Source organism: Netta rufina (genome assembly GCF_964035555.1).
Source record: "Netta rufina genome assembly, chromosome: 13".
NCBI lineage: Eukaryota > Metazoa > Chordata > Aves > Anseriformes > Anatidae > Netta > Netta rufina.
Window position 1 is genome coordinate 12,327,628 of NC_140136.1, and position 20,669 is coordinate 12,348,296.

The window sequence follows — 20,669 nt, forward strand, 5'->3', positions numbered from 1 at the left end:
GGGGTCTCCATCATCAGAGGTCTCCAAACCCACCTGGGCTTGGCGCTGGGTGGCCCTGCTGGAGCAGGGTGGCACCGGGTGACACCAGGAGGTCCCTGCCCACCCCAGCCCCTCGTGCACCAGCCGCACGTCCTATGTCTGGCCCAGCACAAGCAGCAGCAGCTGCAGGAGGCTGCAGCAAGCAGCCTGCTGCTGCCACCCTCCTGCCAGCAGCCTCCTTCCAGGGACAGCTGCTCAGCCTCATCCTGCCAGGGGCTGGCTCTTGTCACCCGGCCTGTGCCAATGCCCCGACATCTCCGCTGGACTCTGTCCAGTCCTTCTTGTACTGGGAGCCCGCTCTGGCACTGGTGCCTGGACCTGCTCTCGTGCTCCCTGCCCTCACCCCACAACCCCAGCTCTCACCCAGGGTCATCGCCGCATGGCTGGGCTGTGAAAAGGACAGCAGCATCACTCAGCTTTGTGCTGTGGGCTCGACCCCGGTGGCAGGGGTGAGGCAGGTCTAGGAGCCATGAGACCTTCCCCTATGTCCCTCATCCTGTCCCCTGCACGGTCACAGCCTGCAGCTCCGGCAAGTCGCCCCAAATTGCCCGTCACCTTCCTTCCTGCTGCCAGAGCAGAGGGTGCAGCACTGCCCCCCACCTGGGTCCCTGTCCTAGGTGAGGATATTCCCAGAACATCCCGGGGCACCCCAAGCATCACTGCACACGCCAAACATCCCAAAGCACCCAGAGCATCACGGAGTACTCTGAGCATCCCTGCACAACCCAAGCATCCTGGGGCACCCGGAGCTTCCCTGCACACCCCAAGCATCTGGGATACTCCCAGAGCACCCTGAGCATCCCGGTGCACCTGGAGCATCCCAGAGTACCTTGAGCATCCTCTGGGGTATCCCGAACATCCCTGTGCATTCTGAGTGTGCTCTGGGGTACCCAAGGTATCTCTGTTCACCTGGAGAATCACAGAGCACCCTGACCAACCCTGCACACCCCAAGCATCTTGGGACACATGAAGCATCCCAGGGTACCCAAAGCATCCTTGTGCACCTAGATCATCCCGGAGCACCCTGAGCATCCTCTGGGACACCCCGAGCATCCTGAGGCACCCTGACCACCCCTGCACATCCCAAGCACCTTGGCACACCCGGAGCACCCCAGGGTACCCAGAGCATCCCCGTGCACCCGTAGCACGACAGCACATCCCCGCGCACCCGTACCCAGCACAAACCCCTTACCATCCCCGCGTGCACCCGCGGAGGGCGCCCGAGCGCGGGGCGTTCCCCGTTAGCAGGGGCGGCCCCGGGGCGGTGCCGGGGCGGCTGCCTCCTCCCCCGGGAGCTGCTGCGTGCGCGGGGCGGCGGCAGCGGCGGTGGCGGCGGTGGTGCCGCCATGGCGGAGGCGGCGGTGCAGTGCCGGGTCCAGTACCTGGAGGATGCCGACCCCTTCGGCTGCGGCAGCTTCCCGGAGCCGCGCCGAGCCCCGGTTTACGCCGTGGAGGAGGCGCTGGCCCTGGGCGCGCAGCTGCCCGCGCTGCACCGGCTGCTCGGAGCGCCGCTGCCGGTAAAAAGGGGGGGAGCTGGGAGGGCTGGGAGGGGGGTCCCGTGCGGAGAGGGGCTGCCGGGACCCTGCTGAGCATCCCCGGGCAGCGCTTTGTGGGTGGGGGTTGGCCGCGGGGATGGGGGCTCCCCGGTGCGCGGTTGGGTCGGGGTATGGAGAGGGGTCGGGAGGGGATGGAGGAGCCGGTGGTTGTGTGCCTGGGGGGGCTCGGGAAAATGCGCGGGGAGAGCAAGCAAAGCCTCGGCTCCATCCCTGCAAGGGGAAAGTGCTTCTGTGTCTGTGTGTCCGTGCGGTGCCATGGGGACGCGGCGGCTCCCTGGGGTGACCCGGGCGCAGGCGGTGGCACCGCGCGTCCCCGAGCTGCTTGCGGAGAGCCCCGGGGCCCGCAGGAGCGGTGGCCCTCGCTGCCGCCTGAGTCACGGCGGAATTGGCGAGCCCCGCCGGTGGGTGATGCCATTTCTCATCCGGCCCCTCGTGAGTCGTCTCGGAGGAAGTGGCTGCTCATGTTCAGGCGGTTTCCCATCCCACAGACACCCTGCCATGGCCCGGCAGCTGCCCGCGTGTGCCAGGGACCCGGGGTGGCAGCAGCACCGCTGCTGGGGAGCGCACCCCCGTGCCACGCTGTAACAGAGCGGAGCTGGGCCCTGCGGCTGCCAAACGCCGTGGGCAGGATCCGGGTGGCCCCGCTGCAGCACACGGAGCCTCAGGGCCACCAGCCCCCGTCCCACGGCTTTTGTTTGCACGGCGGGGCTGGAAAGCTGTGCGGAAACGCGTGTGCTCCACGAAACGTGCTGAGCGACTTCCTCCAGCGTGTTGTGGGCAGTGGAGGACACGGGCTCATGATACGGGCTGGGAGAGAGGGAACGGGGAACCTGGAGCCTCCTCTCCTTGGGGACTTTCCCACCCAGGAGTCTTCTGTTAGTGTGATGCTTTCAGTGCATCCTCTGCAGTCACCTCCTGCTGGGGACAGGCTGGTTTTCTGCCTTCCGAACACCGCCCCATGGGCATGGGACCTGGCAGCACCTCACCGATGGCCGAGCGTCTCCCTCCTGCAGCCTGCGGCACCGCAGGAGCAAAGGCAGGGGAGACAGGGACAGGGACATGGGAAGGGGGTTGCTCTGAGCCCTTTCCCTAAGCCAAACAAGCTCCTTTCATCCCCACTTTCATTTTTCTTGGAGCAGAGCAGCAGCATCTCATGTTGTCACCGTCATGGGATTTTTAGGCGGTGACTAAACGGAGTCTGTTTGGGAACAAACAGCCCGAGACATGACGAATGGAGCGAACTCAAATTTCAGGCATGCGTCCTCCTCCCCGGGCAGGAGCTGCCTGTAACGGGATCGCGGTCCCGGGGTGCCACCGCGGGCACGGGGATGCTCGCCGGGGCTCGTGCGTGCCAGTGCCTCCACCACCAGCCTCCTGCCCTGCAGAGCCCTCCCATCCCACGGGCTGGGTCCGAATCAGGAGCTGGCACCCCGGGGTAGCCTTATCCTGGCACAACATCTCCCGTCGTTCGGACGTGCCCGCCGTGCCAGGTGCTGCTCTCCGCTCCATTACTCACCGCGCTAAAATTAGTAAATGAGCAGACAGGTTTTTTTTTTTATTACTAATTTTTCCCCCTATAAATCTGCTGTGAAAGCTCAGCTGGGAAGGCTGCTCAGCAGCACACTCCTGAGGAGACCAGGACGGAGCCTGGCTGGGTCCTTGCACATTTTTGGAGAACCGAGCAGTCTCCTCGGGACAACCTTCCCCAGGGACCGACCGGATCCCACGCAGGATTTACCCTCCCTGCCTTTTGCTGGGGCAGAGGGCTTCTTGCCCTAGCATCTCTGCGTGTCCCTGCGAACAGCCCGTCCTGCCCTGCGACACCCCCGGCGCTTCCTCTCCCCGCAGCTGATGGCTTTTTCATGTTTTCCGGAAAGCGTGTTTGTGCCTGAAATACCTTCCCGCTTTGTTTTCCCCTTCCCGCTTTGTTTTCCCCAGCCTCATTGTTCTGCTTCGGGCTGATGCTATCTCGTCTTCGCTTCCAGCAGTTCTGCAGCTCTGCTGGGTGATGCTCCCTCTGGGTGCGGGTGTGTTTTTAAACCCCTCCAAGTGTTTTTCTGCAAAACCCGTGTTTTCTACAGCAGCATGTGACCGCTGGAACAGAGATCCCTTTGGGAACCAGCCTGCTGGGCACAGCCAGAGCGGTGCTGGGGCTGCAGAACCAGGTTGCAGAGGGTGCCAGCAAGGCCGTGTCTGTGCCACCACTGCCCCTGCCTTGGCGAGGTGTCCCCTCGCTCTCCAGAAGCCACCGCGCTCCCTTGACCCGTGCCCCACACCAGCGCTGTCTCATCCCCCAGGCCAGGGATTTTCCAAACTGTTGTGAAACCAAAACTGTTCCTCGCCAGGAAACCTGCAGAAGAGCAAAAAACTGCTGCGTCAGCACAGCGGGTTGTGCTCCCAGTGCCCGGAGCTCTGGATTTTGGTGGATTTGGGGGGTTATTGAGCCATGGGTGCTGAGATGCAGGAGCTCAGGCCTGGGTGGAGAGGGCAGCATGTGAGCAAGTGTGCAGTTCTGGGCCAGCTCGGGGCTGGGTGACCTCCAGAGCCCTCCTGCCTTCATTATTTATTTTTTTCCTGCCCTTATGGGCAGTGCTCCCATCCATGTGCTGCCATCCGTCAGGCAGGGAAGTGTAGGAGGCAGCAACTGAGCGCCCTGGTGATAAACACCCCCAGGGCGAACCCAGGTGCCCGAAGCGCGGTGCATGCCCTCGGCTGCGTGGTGGGGCTGCTCCTGCGCGGGGAGAGCTGCCCACGGCCCTGTCCTTCTCCTCTGCCATCGCCTCCGGGTGTGAGAAGAGTTCAGAAGAGAAGCTGCAGACATCTACAGGCGTTATAGCAAGTGTTTTGGAGAGCGAGCTGCACTGGGTCTGCTGGCACAAGAGATTTGCCCGAGTCTGAAGTGCACAGAGGTGGCAGCCCCAGGCGTGGGGTGCGTAGTGGTGCCATGCAGATGCTGCAGATATTGCTACAGCCGCTGCCTGGTCCTGTTTCACGCTGTGTAAAATTCATCCTGAGCCTTGTGTTCAAGTGCTGCTTCAAGTCTGAGCCTCAGCTGGAACAAATAGCGCCGGTTTCAGCAAATTCCCCTTCCCAGAAGAGCTGCGTGGGGCGTCCCATGGCACGGCTCTCTCCGGCTCGCAATCCAGGCGTTGCTCTGGCTCTGCCCCAACACCAGCCTCTGGCAGGGGTTTAAAAGCATCTTTGGGTTTTTCCTTACCCAGCTGAGGCTGGTTTGGGATCCGGGTCCGTCTCGAGGCCAGCACAAGGAGGCGAGGGCCATGCCCATGTCCCATGTTGCCACCAAAGAGTTCCTTTAAATGTGCTCTCTTAGAGCCGCCCAGAGCGTTACGCAGAGCGACGAAGTTGAGAAATTGTGGTTGCCAAAAAGAAGAAAGTGTTAGAGATGGGAGGGGGAAGTGTTTCTGCAGCTGGCAGATAAGGAGGATGCAGCATCCTCCTGCAGGCCAGGGGAGGCCAGAGGCTGTTCTCCAGCTTGTTATGGATTTCTGGGGAACTGCTGCTCACACAGGGTAGGAGCTCAGGGCAGGTCACACCTCTGAGCAGCGCCAGGCTGCTGCACGCAGGGCGGGTTGTCTTGGTCCCAAGCGTGATGGATGCTCCCCCGTCAGCTACATCAAACCTGGGGAGCCTCCCTGAGCTAACGACATGCCTGCTGGCCCTGCGGACATCCCTGTCGCTCGTGCAAGGCTCTGCTGGGACAAATCCTGGTCCAGGTGGATGGCGTGGGGCTCTCCTCGGGGATGCTTCTCCAGCACGTGGCTTGGAGCAGCCTGCAGCTCCGTGTGGGACACCCCTGCTTGGGCCAGTGGTGTGGGTCGGCAGAGAGAAACTCAGCTCGTTCTGGCAAAAGCTGGTACAGCAAGGTTGGGTTTAGATGCGTCTGTTTTTCTGCCTTGGCTATGGAGACCTCCTGTGCTCACCGGTGGGGGCACCTCCATCACAGCCCCGTGGTTTGGGGAGGGCAGTCCCGCTCCAGCAGAGCCAGCTTTCCGTAGGGGGCCGTTTGTTGGCTGTGCATGTCCTCGCTGAGCTTTGAAGCTCATGGTCAGGGAGATCCCGTGTGTTTCCACCTTCCCCAGGTTTCATTTGGGAGCTGTTGAGGTGGCAGCGAGCTTTCAGCTCATGCAGGAGACATCTCCAGGCTGCTGGGAGCCGTGCTGCTGTGCAGGGTCCTTGTTCCCACTAGGAACTGGCACCAGCACCAGCTTCATGATCCCAGCAGGTCCCCAAACTTCTCTGCCCGCTGCCTGGAGGACGCCAGCAGCGCTATGGGAGCCGTGTGCCGGAGCTGCGAGCGTGGGATGCTCTCCTCCTTCCCCCTGCTCTGCTTTGTCCCTGGGCTCACTGCAGCCCTGTGCCGTTTTAAGACGCTTTCCCATGCTGGAGGCAGATGGATCAAAGCTTCCTGGTGACACCAGGGCTCGGAGCGGGGACACAGCCCTGCTCTGGGAGCTGCTGTCACCCTGTGGCCCCACCGTGCTGTCCCCAGCAGCGTGACCGCAAGGCTCGGTTCTTTTAAACCCTTGTCCGAGGGTGCAGGAGCAAGCCCAGCGGTGAGGTCCAGCATGGAAATGCCAAGCTGGGAGGCTTGGCAGGGCATCCCCGGCGTGGGACAGCCTGTCCCTGTCCCCATCCCATCCCCAGGGGATGGCATTTACTGGGCGGGAGCAGCCCTTGGGCTCAGAGCATCCCTCGTGGGGAGCACGGCCAAGCTCGCACGGGAAGCGCGCGGCCGCCAGCTGGGACATGTCACCGGCCCCGATAGGAGCTGGGGATGTTATCTCCGGCTTGCAGGGCTCTGGCAGCTGACTGAAGGCAAATTTTTTCCTTTGGGAGCTGCTTTTTGCTGTGTTTGATTGCACCCGGGTGCTGGTTCATCCTGCTGCGCCTGGGAGGGTGCAGAGAAGCCCAGGAGAAGCCTCGGAGTAGGATTCGAAGCCTTTCCCCTGCAAGCAAGCCCTCGGATGGTGTTTGCTTGTGTTGCCATGGCTGGGTGGAGAGTGATGCAAACAACGCAACGCCTGCGTCTCGCCCGACAGCGCTGCCCTGCCAAATTGCCATTTTCCGGGAGGCTTGGTCAGACGCCAGGCTGTTATCCCAACACGTGTGGCATGGTGCTCCTCTGGCTTCTGGTTTTGAAGACGTGCAGGCGGTGAAGTCGGATGCGCAAAGGTTTTCACAGGCTTGTGACTCAATGGCGAGCAAGCACAGGGTGACGCAGGGGCTGTATCCAGAGCTGGTGGTGCTCTGCCAGCCTGCTCCAGCACGTCAACAGCTCTTCCAGCCCTTGGGAAGCATCGGGGACGCTGGCAGAGCTGTGACATTAATAGCAGGGATCTATCCCCGCTGCACTGAGGGATGAGGGACGGCACGGCAGGCACGCCGAGATGCAGAGGATGCGTTAGGAGCAGGAGCAGTGCTGGGTTTGGTGCTTCCCCACCCCGCCACGTGGCCGGGAGCGGGGCTGAGTCATACGGGGCAGGTCAGGCACCCACAGCCACAGGGAAACCCGCGCAGGGCTCGCTGTGGTGTGCGTGCTGCTGCGGGGGTGAGGCAGGAAACCAGCCCTGCCACGACTGCTCCCCGCTGCGGGACACGCTGGCAGCATCAGGCTGGGTCCCCCACCCCAGGGACAGTCGGTGGCACGGGTGCCACCCTCGCCCTGTGTTTTTTCCTGGTCTGGGGCTTCGTGTTTCCCCCCAAAGTCCGATGCTGGTTCCTTGGGCTTTCCTGGCGGTGTGCAGGGAGGGAGGACACGTCCCTGTGGGGATGGCACTGCAGGGGGGATGAGGTGGTCCTGCAGGACGTGAATTACGCAGCCAGGAGGGACATTGCTGTCACCGGTGAGGACACAAGGTGGGCACGGTGGCTCTTGTCCCATCCTGGTGGCTCGTGTCTCATCCCGGCTGTCTGCATCCCCAGCTGGAGGACTGCACGCTGCAGGTCTCCCCATCCGGCCACTACCTGGACCTCGACCTGTCCCTGCTGGAGCAGAAGGATGACCTGGAGGGTTTCTACGAGGAGGTCAGGTGAGGCACACAGGGCACCGGGGACACGGGGACGCCGCGTGAGCGAGCGCCGGCGCTCACCCTCCGTCCCCCTCGCCCCAGGAAGGGCCGGCGGCCGACGCTGATCCTGCGCACCCAGCTCTCCGTCCGCGTCCACGCCATCATCGGTGAGCCGGGCTGGGTGGTGGTGGCCGTGGGGGTGGCCTCGTGGTGCCACGAGGCTGCCGGGGTCGGGGCTGCTGCTTCTCAGGCCGGGAGCGCACTGCATGCCGCGGGTATTTTGGGTCATCCAGGCAAGACCTAAATATAGCCGTGGAGAATGCAAACAAACGGCTTACACGGGGACAAGAGCGCTCGGACAGCTCGAGTCTTTCCATCCGGAGCAGGGGGAAAAGCCAGAGCGGAGCAGAGCGGTGCTGGGAGGGGAGGGCAGGGACCGGGGCTGGAGTCGGGGTCGTGCTCCCCGCTCGCGGTTCCCAGGCTCTGGGTTGCTCCGTGCCCCGGCCCCGTCGGCCCAGCAGCACGGCCGGGAGGATGCCGGGAGCTGGGGTTTGGCAGAGCGCTCGCTGGCCTGGCTGGGAAGCAGCGTGGGCAGCTGGCCTGGGGCTCGTTACAGCTCCGAACCTGACCCGGGGAACTCGGGATGCTCGGATAATGCAATTTGGAGTTCAGAGCGGGCAAGCGGGAGGAAACCAGAAACACAGCTATTTTTAAAGAAGGAATAAATAGAAAAGCAGTGAAACAGAGGAAAATGGATTTGGTGAGCTGTGGGCCTCCTTTGAGGGCTGCCAGCCATGGGACAGGGACAAGGAAGGGTGGCAGAGTTAGTGTAACGATGCCCAGTGCCCCGTGGTGGGTGATCCCAGCAGGGTGGGATGCTTCCCGAGATGCCCCCAAATCTCACACAGGGTCAGCACTGCCTGGGGGCTGCTGCTCCCACGCGGTGGGGAGGAATGGCTAAAAGTGGCTCTGCCTCCTGGCCGTGTTCCTGTTTCGGTTCTGCGCAGGAAACCGGAGGGGATATTTATGTCTATGCAGAAAAATCAAAAAGAAAAAAAAAAAATAGGAAGGTGGCAGCGCTGAAATAAGCAGCTGTGGGTGTGGGGGAGCTGCTGCTGTTCCACCCCATGTGGCCACGTGCCACGGAGTCAGTGCTGGCGCTGGGAGCCTTTCAGAGCTCCTGGCCAGGCCATCTCTTCACATCTCCTGTTCCATATAATTATAAAAACACCCAGGTTGGAAAAGGCCTTCAGGATCTCCAAGCCCAACCACTTGACCTTCCGAGTCCCACCACTAACCGTGTCCCTTAGTGCCACGTCCACGCGTCTCTGAAACACGTCAGGGATGGGGACGCCCGCACTGCCCCGGGCAGCCTGTTCCAACCCTTTTCCTTGCAGAGAAGCTGTACAACTCGCAGGGGCCGGAGCTGCGCCGTTCCCTCTTCTCCCTCAAGCAGCTCTTCCAGGTAGGTGACCCCAGGTCCGTGTCCCCAGCCCGGAGCTGGCCGCGTCCCCACCATCTGCACTGGGACAACGCCTGGGCTTCTCCCCGCAGGAGGACAAGGACCTGGTGCCTGAGTTTGTGAACCTGGATGGGCTGACGTGCCTGATCAAAGTGGGGGCAGAGGCTGATCAGAACTACCAGAACTACATCCTCCGTGGTCGGTACTTTGGTCCAGGGGGTGGCGGAGGGCTGGGGGTGTCCCTGTTGCAGGGTGGAGGAGGCTGCTGCTTGGGGTGGCCGCCATCCCCATGACCTTGCCTTGCAGCCCTGAGCCAGATCATGCTCTTCGTGGACGGGATGCAGGGCGTCATCAACCACAACGAGACCGTCCAGTGGCTGTACACGCTGTCGGGAAGCCTGGTAAGCAGGAGTGTCCCCCTCTCTGTGGCTGTCCCCATGTGCTGTCCCTTGAGGGGTTCACCCCACACCTCGCCTTTAGGATGGGCTTGGTGCCTTCCTGCCCTCAGGCTCGTTGGGTGCTGCTCACAGAAGTCACCCAGCGTCCCCAGACAGATGTGACCATGCTTCTGGGCACAGAGGTTGAACATAAGAGGGGGGTCCCACCCCAGGCCCCTTCCCAGTGCCCATAGGATCCCAGCTGCAGGACCCTAGCCCCACAGCACCGTGACCTGGCCCCAAAGCTGCTGGTGAAGCCACCAGCCCTGAGGCACGGGCACAGCCACCCGGTGCTGGCAGCGCCCTGCCACGGCCTCTGTCCCTCGTCCCAGTTCCGCCTGGTGGTGAAGATGGCACTGAAGCTGCTGCTGGTGTTCGTGGAGTACACGGAGCCCAACGCCCTGCTCCTCATCCATGCCGTCAACGCCGTGGACCAGGCGAGAGGTGAGTGCAGCCCCAGCTGCCAGCGAGATCCCTGCTCGGGGATGGTTCGGCTCCGCGTTGTCTGTCCCATGCCAACCCCCTGTGTGATGGCCACGGCCCGTGGGAGCCCACCAAAGAGCCCCCAGCAGGGATGGGGATGGGGGGAGACGCTGGGGGTGCAGCACACTGCGTCCCAAACCTGCCCCAGCAGCAGCCCTGGTGTCACCTGCACCCATCGCTTGTCCCAGGCGTGTGTCCGTGGTCCAACCTGATGGCCATCCTGCAGCAACGCAACGGGGCCGACACGGAGCTGCTGGTGTTCGCGATGACGCTCATCAACAAGGTCAGTGCCAGGAGTGGCCGTGCCGTGCCGTGGGGTCACCCTGTCCCCATCGCGCCCGTCCCAGCCCTGTCCCTCTGCTCCTGCCCAGACGCTGGCTGCCCTCCCGGACCAGGACTCCTTCTACGACGTGACGGACTGCCTGGAGCAGCAGGGCATGGAGGCGGTGGTGCAGCAGTACCTGAGCAGCAAGGGCACCGACCTCGACCTGAAGCAGCAGTTTGTGCTCTACGAAGTGAGTGGGGCACCCTGGGGCGATGTCCACGTCCATCTCCCTGGGGAGGGTGGGGGTGTGGGGTGGGAGCCGTGCCTGGGGGCTCACCGGGCATCCCCATCCCCTCTGCAGAGCGCTCTCAAGCTGGAGGACGGGGTGGAGGAGCCGTCACCGGGCGGGCGCAAGGAGAGGAGGAAGACAGACGAGGGCCGGCGTGGGTGGCGTGCCCAGGGCAGCTGTGCCGAGCCCAGCCCTGACCCCCAGCCCGTGCCAGGGACCCCCAGCACCCCAAAGGAGCCCCCCGTTGAGGACAGCCCCGAGCCGAGCATCCCAGCAGAGTAAGTATGGGATGTGAGGATGCCAGGATGCGGGAAGGGGAGTCCCCCCCAGGTCTCCATCAGTGCCACCTCTTTCTCCAGGCCATGCCCAAAGAGCACCTACAACAGCACGTCCAGCCTGCGGCTGTCTCTGCCGTGCACCTCGCCTGAGAAGGAGCAGCCCCCAGGCCCTGGGGAAAGGAGCGTGTACAAGTAAGCAGCCAGGCGGGGATGGTGCCCTGGGGATGGAGGCGAGGAGGGTCCCACCACCGTGTCCCTGCTGGGGGGCACCCGTCCCAAGGGGGCACTGGGGATGCAGCGGGGTTTGGGCAGGCATTGGGGCCGGCAAGATGCACAAGCCAGGAGAGGACAGTCCGAGGTGGCCCAGCCAGGGCTTTCACAGCATCATTTGGCCCCACTGGGGCACGCACGCCTCTTCTCCAGCTCCATCTCTTCCCCCTTGCTCCTCTTCTCTGGCCACGCTGATTCTCTCCTCTGCCCACTCTTTCTATCTTTCCTTTTGCAGGCTGCACCAACCTGTCCCTGTCTGGTAAGTGCCCAGGCTTTGCACGCGTGTGATGCCTCCCGGCGCACCCCGCTTGCTGTCCCCAGCCCTTGCATCTCCTCTGCTTGTGTCCTGGCTGGATGGCCGGGACCCCCGTGCCACCGGGGTCCCACTCGGGGTGGCAGCGCCCTCCAAACCCCGTTAATGGTGCTCCTTGGTGGCACAGCCCTGGAGCTGGCATCGTCCACAAGAACCTCCCTGGTGGCTCTGATGATGGGGATGGTGCCCCCACGTCGCCAGCACCATGCGGCACCCAGGCAAGGGGAGTTCTTGATGGGGGGGCCCCAGGCCATGCCGTGGGGCTGGGGGGTGGGTGCAGGAGACCCCCATTAGCAGGGGCTAACCCCTGTTTTCCCTCAGGCGGGAGGATGCCCCCTCCTTGCATGGGGACAAGCCTATTCTGAGGAGGTTTGAGTAAGTAGAGGCATGCGTGTGTCTCCAGGCATGCGCTTCCTCAGGCTGTAGGAATCTGGCCCTGGATGGCCGAGGAGCAGGAGGAGGGTCCTCGTGTGTCCCGGCTCCACCGTGGTGCCCTCCTGGGTCGTGGTGAACACCAGCTTGGGACCAAAGAGCGATGGTGGCAGAGGTGGTGGAGTTTGCAGCCTTGGAGATGCTCAGAAGCCACCTGGGCATGGTCCTGGGCAACCTGCTCGGGGTGGCCCTGCTGGAGCAGGGCTTGGGCCAGGTGACCTCCGGGGGTCCCTGCCAGCCTCACCCATTACATGGCCATGCTTCCCCTGCCTTCAGCTCCTGGTGGGCTGTGGCATCCCCATCCCCGAGCCGTGGTGGCATCACCCATCTCTCTGAAGGGCTTGGAGGCAGCTGAGGGGCATGGATGGACCCTGCTGTGGTGCGGCTGGTGCCGGGGGTTTTGGTGCAGGACCCGGCCCGCGCGGTGCTTGCTGTGTGGTGCCATGTGGTGTGGTTTGCCTGTCCCCACCTCCCCTGCCCCCTGGTGTCCCCAACTGATGGCTGCCCCTGTCCTGCAGAGCTCGCTTCCTGGAGAACCTGGCTGCTGCCCAGAAGGAGAAGATCTCTGCCATGGCCAAGGGACGGCTCGAGATCCTCAGCGATGTTGCTCCGGAGCATCTCGCCTCTTGGGATGGGGACAGCAGCACCCCTGAGCCCGGGACGGAGCCACCCAGCATGAGTACGTGCAGGAATGGGGTTGGAGCCCACCAGGATCTGGGGGTGGGTGTTGGTGGTCCCTCTAGCCCATGATGCTGGGTGCCATGGAGGTGTGTGCACCGTCCCTCTCCAAATGGCATTGTCCAAGCATGCTCCCACCTAGGAACGGGCCCCAAACTCAACGTGCAGCCCAGCAGCACCCTCCCCTCGGGCAGGCTGTCTCACCCCCTCCCCATCTCCCTACAGGGTCCCACACGGGCCGTCAGGACACCACCGACTCCTGCAGCGCCATCTCCTCCGACACCAAGTTCATGCTGGACATGCTCTACGCTAAGGGCTCCTCGGAGCTGGGGAGGCAGAAGGTCTTCCCCGAGGGGCTGTCGTCCTCCCAGTACCACGGCGAGGAGGAGAGGAGCACCAGGCAGGGCAGTGCTGAGGGACACGGTGGTCGGGAGCAGGAGAGCACCTGGCTGCACGGCAGGGCTCCGGACGGGCCGGTGGCCAGCGCCCACGCCAAGCTGGCACGTGCCGCGTCCAACATCGACGCCGAGACCCACACGCAGAAGCTGGAGAACACCATGATGATGCCCATCAAGAAGGACACGGAGCTGTCGTGGGAGCACCTTCAGGCCAGCCCCGCGCAGCTGAAGATCAAGGACCTGGACTTCACCGACCTGGGGGAGGAGGAAGACTTTGACATCTTGGACACGGGGCCCGTAGCCAATGGCTCCTTCCTTCCTCCCGGCATCCAGGCAGCGAGCGCTGGAGTTCTCATGGTTCCCCCTCCACCTCCCATGGACTCTGGCTGCCCACCACCTCCCCCTCCACCTCCTATGGCCCCTGGCTGTCCTCCACCTCCCCCTCCACCTCCTATGGCCCCTGGCTGTCCTCCACCTCCCCCTCCACCTCCTATGGCCCCTGGCTGCCCACCACCTCCCCCTCCACCTCCTATGGTCCCCGGCTGCCCACCCCCTCCAGGCTTCTCAGGCCCTTCGACCACTGATGGCCCTTCCCAAGCCAAGAAGAAGAGGACAGTGAAGCTCTTCTGGAAGGAGCTGAAGCAGCTGGATGGCTCTGTGGGGCCGGGCAGGTTCGGGCGGGCGACGCTCTGGGCGTCCCTGCAGAGCGTTGAGGTCAACACTGCCAAACTGGAGCATCTCTTCGAGTCCCGGGCGAAGGAGGTGCCGGCTTCCAAGGTACCAGCAGGCTGGCACCATCAGCTGGGGGGACTTTGGGGCACTGTTGGTTCACCTGGGGCTCCTGGGCATGCACCATCACCCCGACCCTGTGCTGATGGGCACCCGCAGCCCCGAGGCTCAGCGGGGAGGTTGGGGCAGGGCGGATGGTCGGTGCATGGGTTTGCTCGCCTCCGGCTCATGTCCGTGGTGCTCTCGTGAAGGTGAGCCCTCTGCCTGGCTGCCAGCCTCCGCCCTGTCCTCCCTGCAGAAAGCTACCGACGGGAAGAAGGTGGTGGTGGTGCTGGACCCCAAGAGGAGCAACGCCATCAACATCGGCCTCACGGTGCTGCCGCCCGTCCACATCATCAAGACGGCCGTGCTCAACTTCGATGAGTTTGCGGTCAATAAGGAAGGGATCGAGGTGAGCAGCTGGGCCCCACAGGGTCTTTTCCCACCTCGTGCGGGTCTTTTCCCCCAGACAGGAGGTCTCCATGCCCATGCTGCCAGTGTGGCACAATGTAGATGGTGTTGGGGCGACATGTCACATCTCCCACCAGCATGGGGAGTGGTGGTGTTGCTGGAGTCCTGACGTATCCCCTTGCCTGCTCTAGAAAATCCTGACCATGGTCCCAACTGAGGAGGAGAAGCAGAAGATCCAGGAGGCCCAGCTGGCCAACCCCGACGTGCCCTTGGGCTCTGCGGAGCAGTTCCTGCTCTCCCTGTCCTCCATCAGCGACCTCACGGCCAGGCTCCAGCTCTGGGCCTTCAAGCTGGACTACGAGAGCCTGGAGCAGGTACGGGGCCACCTACCCCATCTCCCCCCACCACTGCCAGCCCCAGCGGGGTCCCTGGGATGAGCCCCGTGTGTTCCTGGTGGGACATGGCCATGTCTAAGTACAGGAGGTGTCCTTCTGGTTGGGGACAGGCTGCAGAGGGAAGCATGGAGTGGTTGTGCTCATGTTTGAGGGCAAATGCTGAAGTCCCCGAGGGAGGTGACACCCAAGGGGTCTGACCTGCCCCCGTCCTCATCCAGGAGATTGCAGAGCCGCTGTTTGATCTGAAAGTGGGCATGGAGCAGCTGGCCAAAAATCACACCTTCAAGTGCATCCTGGCCACGCTGCTGGCCATGGGCAACTTCTTGAACGGCTCCCAGGTGAGGAACGGGGTGTGGGGGGACGCAGCCAGTCCTGGGTGCTGCGAGGGTAGTGGGACTGACCACGGCACGTTGGGTACCCAAGAGGGACCCCATGAGGCTTGGGAAGGTGCCTGAGGCTGGGTGGTGCACGTGGTCTGCTGGAGGGTGGGAGGATGGAGGGGCCCTGCTGAGTCTGTTGGGGTTTCAGAGCAGAGGCTTTGAGCTGGGCTATCTGGAGAAGGTCTCGGAAGTGAAGGACACAGTGCACCGGCAGTCCCTGCTGCACCACCTCTGCCAGATGGTGGTGGAGAAGTTCCCAGAAACCACGGACCTCTACTCGGAGATCGCCTCCATCACGCGCTCCGCCAAGGTGAGGCCAAGCCCAGAGCCCACCCCACCACCACCACCACCACCACCACCACCCCGAGGGCTGACGTCTCCCTCCTCCAGGTCGACTTTGACGAGCTGGCCAACAGCCTGGTGCAGCTGGAGCGGCGCTGCCGGGCCTCCTGGGACAACCTGAAGGTGATTGCCAAGCACGAGACCAAGCCGGTGCTGAAGAGCAAGCTGACGGACTTCCTCAAGGACAGCACCCAGCGCATCGTCGTCCTGAAGGTGGTCCACAGGCGCGTCCTCAACAGGTGGGTGGCTCCCCACGGGCAGACCCCCGGCCTCGTGATCCATCCGTAGTGGGGCAGACCCCGCGGTGACCGGGATCCCTGCAGGTTTCACTCCTTCCTGCTGTACCTGGGGTACCCGGCCAGCGCCGTGCGGGACGTGAAGGTGATGCCCATCTGCAAGCTGCTGCGGGAGTTCGCCCTGGAGTACCGCACGTGCCGGGAGCGCGTCCTGCAGCAGCAGAAGAAGCGTGCTGCCCACCGGGAGCGCAACAAGACCCGCGGGAGGCTCATCACCGAGGTACGGGGCCACCCCGCTGCCCTCATCCCCCCAGCTCACCCCGAGGGCTGCCCCGTGTCCCCAACAGCCACCTCTTGCTCGCCTGCAGACCGAGAAGTTCTCCGGCATCGCTGAAGCCACCGCGCCGCCTGCTGTGGTGTCGGCCAGCCCCAAGCAGCAGGAGCAGGTGGAGGAAGGCCATGAGAGCATGAAGAGCGTCCTGAGCTTGCCCACGGACGTCCCCGCACGACGCAGCCGGGCCAGCCGGGGTAGGAACAGGCTGGGGACGGGACAGCGGCGCGGGGTGGCCCATGGGGACACCCGGCTGATGCCAGCATCCTCATACCCCCACGCAGGGACAGGGCATGTCACCCCAAGCCAAGGCTCCCCGGCCCAGGAGGACGTCCCCAGCTCGCCCGACGACGCCTCGGACGAGATCATGGACCGCCTGGTGAAGTCGGTGACGCAGAGTGCCAACCCCCGGCCCTGCGCCAACAAGGAGCGCAGGAGGTCCCGCGGCAATAGGAAGTCCTGTGAGTCCCTGCTGCCACTGTCCCCATGCCCCGTCCCACCTCTGTGTCCCTGCCACCGTGCGCTGTCCCCTCTCTGTCCCCTTGCTCTGTCCCTGTACTCTTCCAACCCCATGCCCCAGCCCAGATGCTCTTTCCCATCTGCACGTCTCCATCCCCATGCCCTGTCCCATCTCTGTCCCCTTGCTCTGTCCCTGTACCCTTTCCCATCTGTGTCCCCATCCCATCTTAGTGTCCCTGGCCCCATGCTCTGTCCCTGTACTCTGCATGCCTGTGTCCTTGCCCTGATGTCCTGTCCTGTTTCTGGGTCCCTGTCCCCTCGCTGCCCTGTGCTCTGCCCCTTCCCTATGCCCTGTTCCATCTCTGTCCCCATGCCCTTTTTCCCATCCTTGTGTCCCACTCCCATCTCCGTGTCCCTGTCCCCACGCCACCCCATACCCTGTCTCCTCTCCCTGCAGTGCGACGGACGCTGAAGAGCGGGCTGAGCGACGACCTGGTGCAGGCGCTGGGGCTGGGGCGGGCGCCGGGCATGGAGGTGTGACCTGACCCCCCCTACAACCCAGGGGGGGCCCTGCCACCCATACCCCGCAGGGAAGGACGCGGGAAGGACGCTGGTCTGGCGTCCGGCTCCAGAACAGGCCAGGAGTGATGCCGTGAGGCTGCTCCGTGGGGGCCAGGATGGAGGAGACGAGGAGAGTGTGAGCCGTGGAGGGGTCCGAGCAGTATGAGGGGAGAGGACCCCGGCCCTGGCCCTGGCCTGGACCCCCTCCAGGAACTGGGGTGGCCAGCGGCAGCTGTGGCAATAAAGTGTTGTGGCGTGTGCTGATGGCGTTGTCCCTTGTCCCTGCTCCTGGAGCGGGGTGCTGGAGGATCTCGGGACCGGGGCCATGCTCCCTGGGACAGCCAGCACCCTGGTGCTGAGCAGGGTGGGCTCGGGCTGTGGAGACAGAGCCCTTGCAGCCCCCCACTCAGGAGGGCAGGGACCCCACAGCTCACAGGCTGGGGGCAGCATGATTCCCCTGTACTGGGACACCCAGGGGACCTTGCCAGAAAGAGGACTGCCACCGGCACCGTGCCAGGCTCAAGGCTGCACGCTCAAGGGCAGAACGGAGCACGAGGCCACGGCGTGGTAAATACAGACTGGGCAGCACTGCAACACTCTGATTCAAACCTCACATCTCCCTCGCAGCCCTCTCCTGGGGTGTTTTAGGTGGACCAGGCTCTGGGCATGTGATGTGTATGTGTCCCAGCCAGCCTGGCTGTGGCACCATCTCCGTGCACTTGGCAGACAGGCCAGCTTTACGAGGACAGCAGCTCCCTGTCCCCATGTCCGTGCCACCTCCTGGCCTTCCTGGGCATGAATTAAAACCGGTGGGTACCATTTCTGAGCATCCTGCTGTGGCAGGAGCTGTCTCACCGCTTTCCACAGCAGAGGTCACCGTGCTTGGGGCGCCGCCACCCACGGCGAAGGCATTTGGGAAGGGTGTCACATCATCCATCACCACAGCTCCGCTGCCCCGGTGCTGCTGCCAGCCCCGAATCCAGCACAGCAGGTCTCTGTGGCTTTCAAAGAATGAAGAAAAACTCCTCCAGGCAGGGCAGCTCCTTCCTCACCTTCACTGCCACGCGGGGTCTTCCCCCGCCACTGGACCCTGGGGATGTTGGACACACCGGTGGCCTCGGCCCCCAGCCCATGTGCCTGTGATGGCCCCAAATCCAGCCGGGTGCCAAGAGCTGCAGGTGTCCAAGAGGTGCTGCAGGACGTGGTGTGGTGTTTGGATCGGTCCCCAGATGGAGGACAAGAGGTGCCCAGGGGCACCAAGCAGCTGTGAGGGGGTCGGCACGCAGCGATGGGGTGGGAGGGCTCCTGCAGCAGGGGACAGAAAAAACATGTGCATCACCTCGGATGCCACATGTCACAGGCTCACGGGGTGGGTAAACTGAGGCAATGCCACCCCCAGAGGCCGTGTCCTCACTGAAGGCCTCTGCCAACCTCTCAGTTTATTTTCCAGCTGTTTTTTTGGCTTTGAAGCCTTGGGGATGTTTCCAAGATTCCCTACCCGGCCCCCAGCACGCGCTGCCCTTGAGAGGCGCCTGAAGTGCTTGGCTTGGCCGCGGCACCAGAGCCTGGTGCCAAAAAAGCCATCAGGCAAGCGTGCCACCCCCTCCCCTCACCCCGGGATGGAGCAGGATGTCGGGATGCAGGAGCAGAGGCAGGTTCGTGGGTCCCCACGGGGCTGCGTGGGGCTCCTTGGGGACAGGGAGCACGTGTAGCCCCGGGTGCCACCAGCAGTGCTGCGTTTGGGATGCCCCAGGGTGCTGCACCCCCAGGAGTGCTCTGGAGGATGCTGCTGGTGGCGTCTCCAGCCCTTCTCCTTGTCCCCATCCTCATGGAGACCCACCAGCGTGCTGCTGGCCCCGGGCCACCCGCTGTCCCAGCTGTGTCCTGCTGCCACGAGGGGGCACGGCGGCCACGCGCACGGCACCGCGCCGAGGCCGTGTCCCCACAGCGCCTGTCCCGGCACCCTGCGTCCCCTGGGTCCCCAAGGAGTCACCTGGGGGCCTTCGGCTCGCTCTCCTCACCTCTGCTGCCCAGGGGGTGGACACATCTCCCCCCACACACACGCAGATGCTGTCCCCTGTGAGATGTCCTGCAGCCGGGTGATCGCTGTCACAGGAGGTGACAGCCACGTCCTTGGTCCTGGATGTTCGTTCGCCTGGCTGGGACCTGCTCCTCTCTTCCCACACTCTGCCACCTCTCCGGGTCTCATCCCCGAACCCCACCAAGTGCTGGCCCCGCTCCAGAAAGCAGAGGCAAGCAGAGGACAGCAGGGACGAGCCCAGCAGGATTTGGTGCCGTATCTGCTATTTCCTGCAGCAGTTTGTCTCCTCGCCGTTAGGGTGCGAAGAACGACAGCAGGAGCCTGTCCCCTTGTGCTCCGAGACATCCCCTGCCTCCTCCACCCCTCCCGAAATTCGTGCTCGGGCACCACAGACATCATAACCTCACGTTTGTTCCTGGGCTAGAGACACATCAAGAGAACTTCTTGCAAGACCTGGCCACCTGCCAGGTGCCTCCCCCAAAATTCCTCCTGCCATCTCCGCTGCAGGACTCATCCTTTGCCTCTTGAGCAACCCCGGGCTGGTGACGCACTCGGCTCTGCGCCTGCCCTTCCCGGCAGCACAGAGCACAGAGGTGGAGGGCAGGATCCAGGTCACCACGGTTGTGACCTACTGCCCTGGTCCCTCGGGGCGGAGGAGGCAGGATGTCACCTGGGGATGCTCCTGAACCGGTCCCGTGGCCAAGAGGAAGCTGTGCTTGCTCCATCACCCTAATACCCAGGCTGAGGACCTGTGGCAACCGCAGGGAAGGGAGATAAGCAGTGATGTTGGGCTGATGTGATGGAGAAAAGCGTTTTGCCCTGTGCTGCTCTAGGGATGAAGATGCTGGAGATGCCAGCCAGCTTCCCCTCCTCTGCTGGCACAGCCTGGCGTGGGTACCATGCTGGGAAGGGGTGCAGGGCCAGGTACCTCTGCCTGTGGCAGTAGCTGAGTGTCACCAAAGCTTCCCAGCCCTGGCAAGAGGTCCTCGTGGTGCTAATCCAGCTCTTGGCAGTGCGTCTGGGGAGCTCAGCCCCGGGGACACCACGGTGCAGGAAGCCCAGGGCGAGGAGGCTGCCAGGGCTGGGTGGGGATGGTGACACGCGATCTCCATCCAAGCAGAAACGCTTGGTGTCAGACCGGGGAACGGCTTTCCAGAAGGTGAAACCTCTCCTGAAGCCATGAATCTGGCTGGAAGTGGGGGACGTGTTTTGTAAACACCTGGAGCTCCTGCACAACCTGAACCAACAGGTCAGAGCCCGGGATTTTCCGAAAAGGGGATTTAGAACAAGAAAGATCCGGGCTGGGTACGTGGCTGGGTGCTAAGCACCTGCCAGAAGCTCTTTCCTGGGAAGCAGCCCGTGCAGCAGGCTGGCTGGCTGCAGGGTGCGTGCTTGGAGCTGCTCCAGGAGCAGGAAGGTCCATCCAGCCCCACCAGGAGCTGCAAACCCCCGCAGATGGGGGTCAAAGCCCTGGGCTAAGGCTGAAGCCATCGACTGGGATGCACAAGATGACAGGAGCAAAAAAAAATACCACTGCAAACTGTGAGAAAACAAGCAAAAAGCTCCTGGACTGTCCCCAGCCTGAGGTGCCACCAGGCTGCTTCCCCTCGGAGCAGGATGGGACCCAGGGCCACCTGCCCACGAGCAATGGCCAAGGGGGTTGCAGCACCAGAAAGGCCAAAGCGCCCTGCTGGGCGCTCACCTGGGCGGTGTTTCCTGCGGAGATAACAGCGGTGGAAGAAGGACCTGCTGTTTTGGAGGAGACAGAGTACCTGTGGGAGCAGTGCGGGATGAATCACATCACTCACAGGCCCCC

The 20,669-nt window shown here is 63.5% G+C and overlaps 1 protein-coding gene across 1 annotated transcript; it reads left to right on the plus strand.

The window, feature by feature from the left end:
- The first annotated feature begins 1,328 nt into the window (after positions 1-1,328).
- On the plus strand, positions 1,329-17,076 carry FHOD1 (formin homology 2 domain containing 1). The gene is made up of 25 exons (XM_084294663.1): positions 1,329-1,556; positions 7,539-7,645; positions 7,727-7,791; positions 9,022-9,089; positions 9,179-9,284; positions 9,393-9,487; positions 9,856-9,967; positions 10,195-10,289; positions 10,378-10,521; positions 10,633-10,838; positions 10,920-11,030; positions 11,344-11,367; positions 11,549-11,642; positions 11,741-11,796; positions 12,372-12,532; positions 12,757-13,706; positions 13,957-14,109; positions 14,300-14,482; positions 14,722-14,841; positions 15,032-15,193; positions 15,274-15,464; positions 15,549-15,741; positions 15,830-15,989; positions 16,077-16,253; positions 16,709-17,076. The coding sequence occupies exons 1-25, from the start codon at positions 1,386-1,388 to the stop codon at positions 16,789-16,791; spliced, it is 3,987 nt and encodes a 1,328-aa protein (XP_084150789.1). The 5' UTR covers positions 1,329-1,385; the 3' UTR covers positions 16,792-17,076.
- The last annotated feature ends 3,593 nt before the right edge of the window (positions 17,077-20,669 follow it).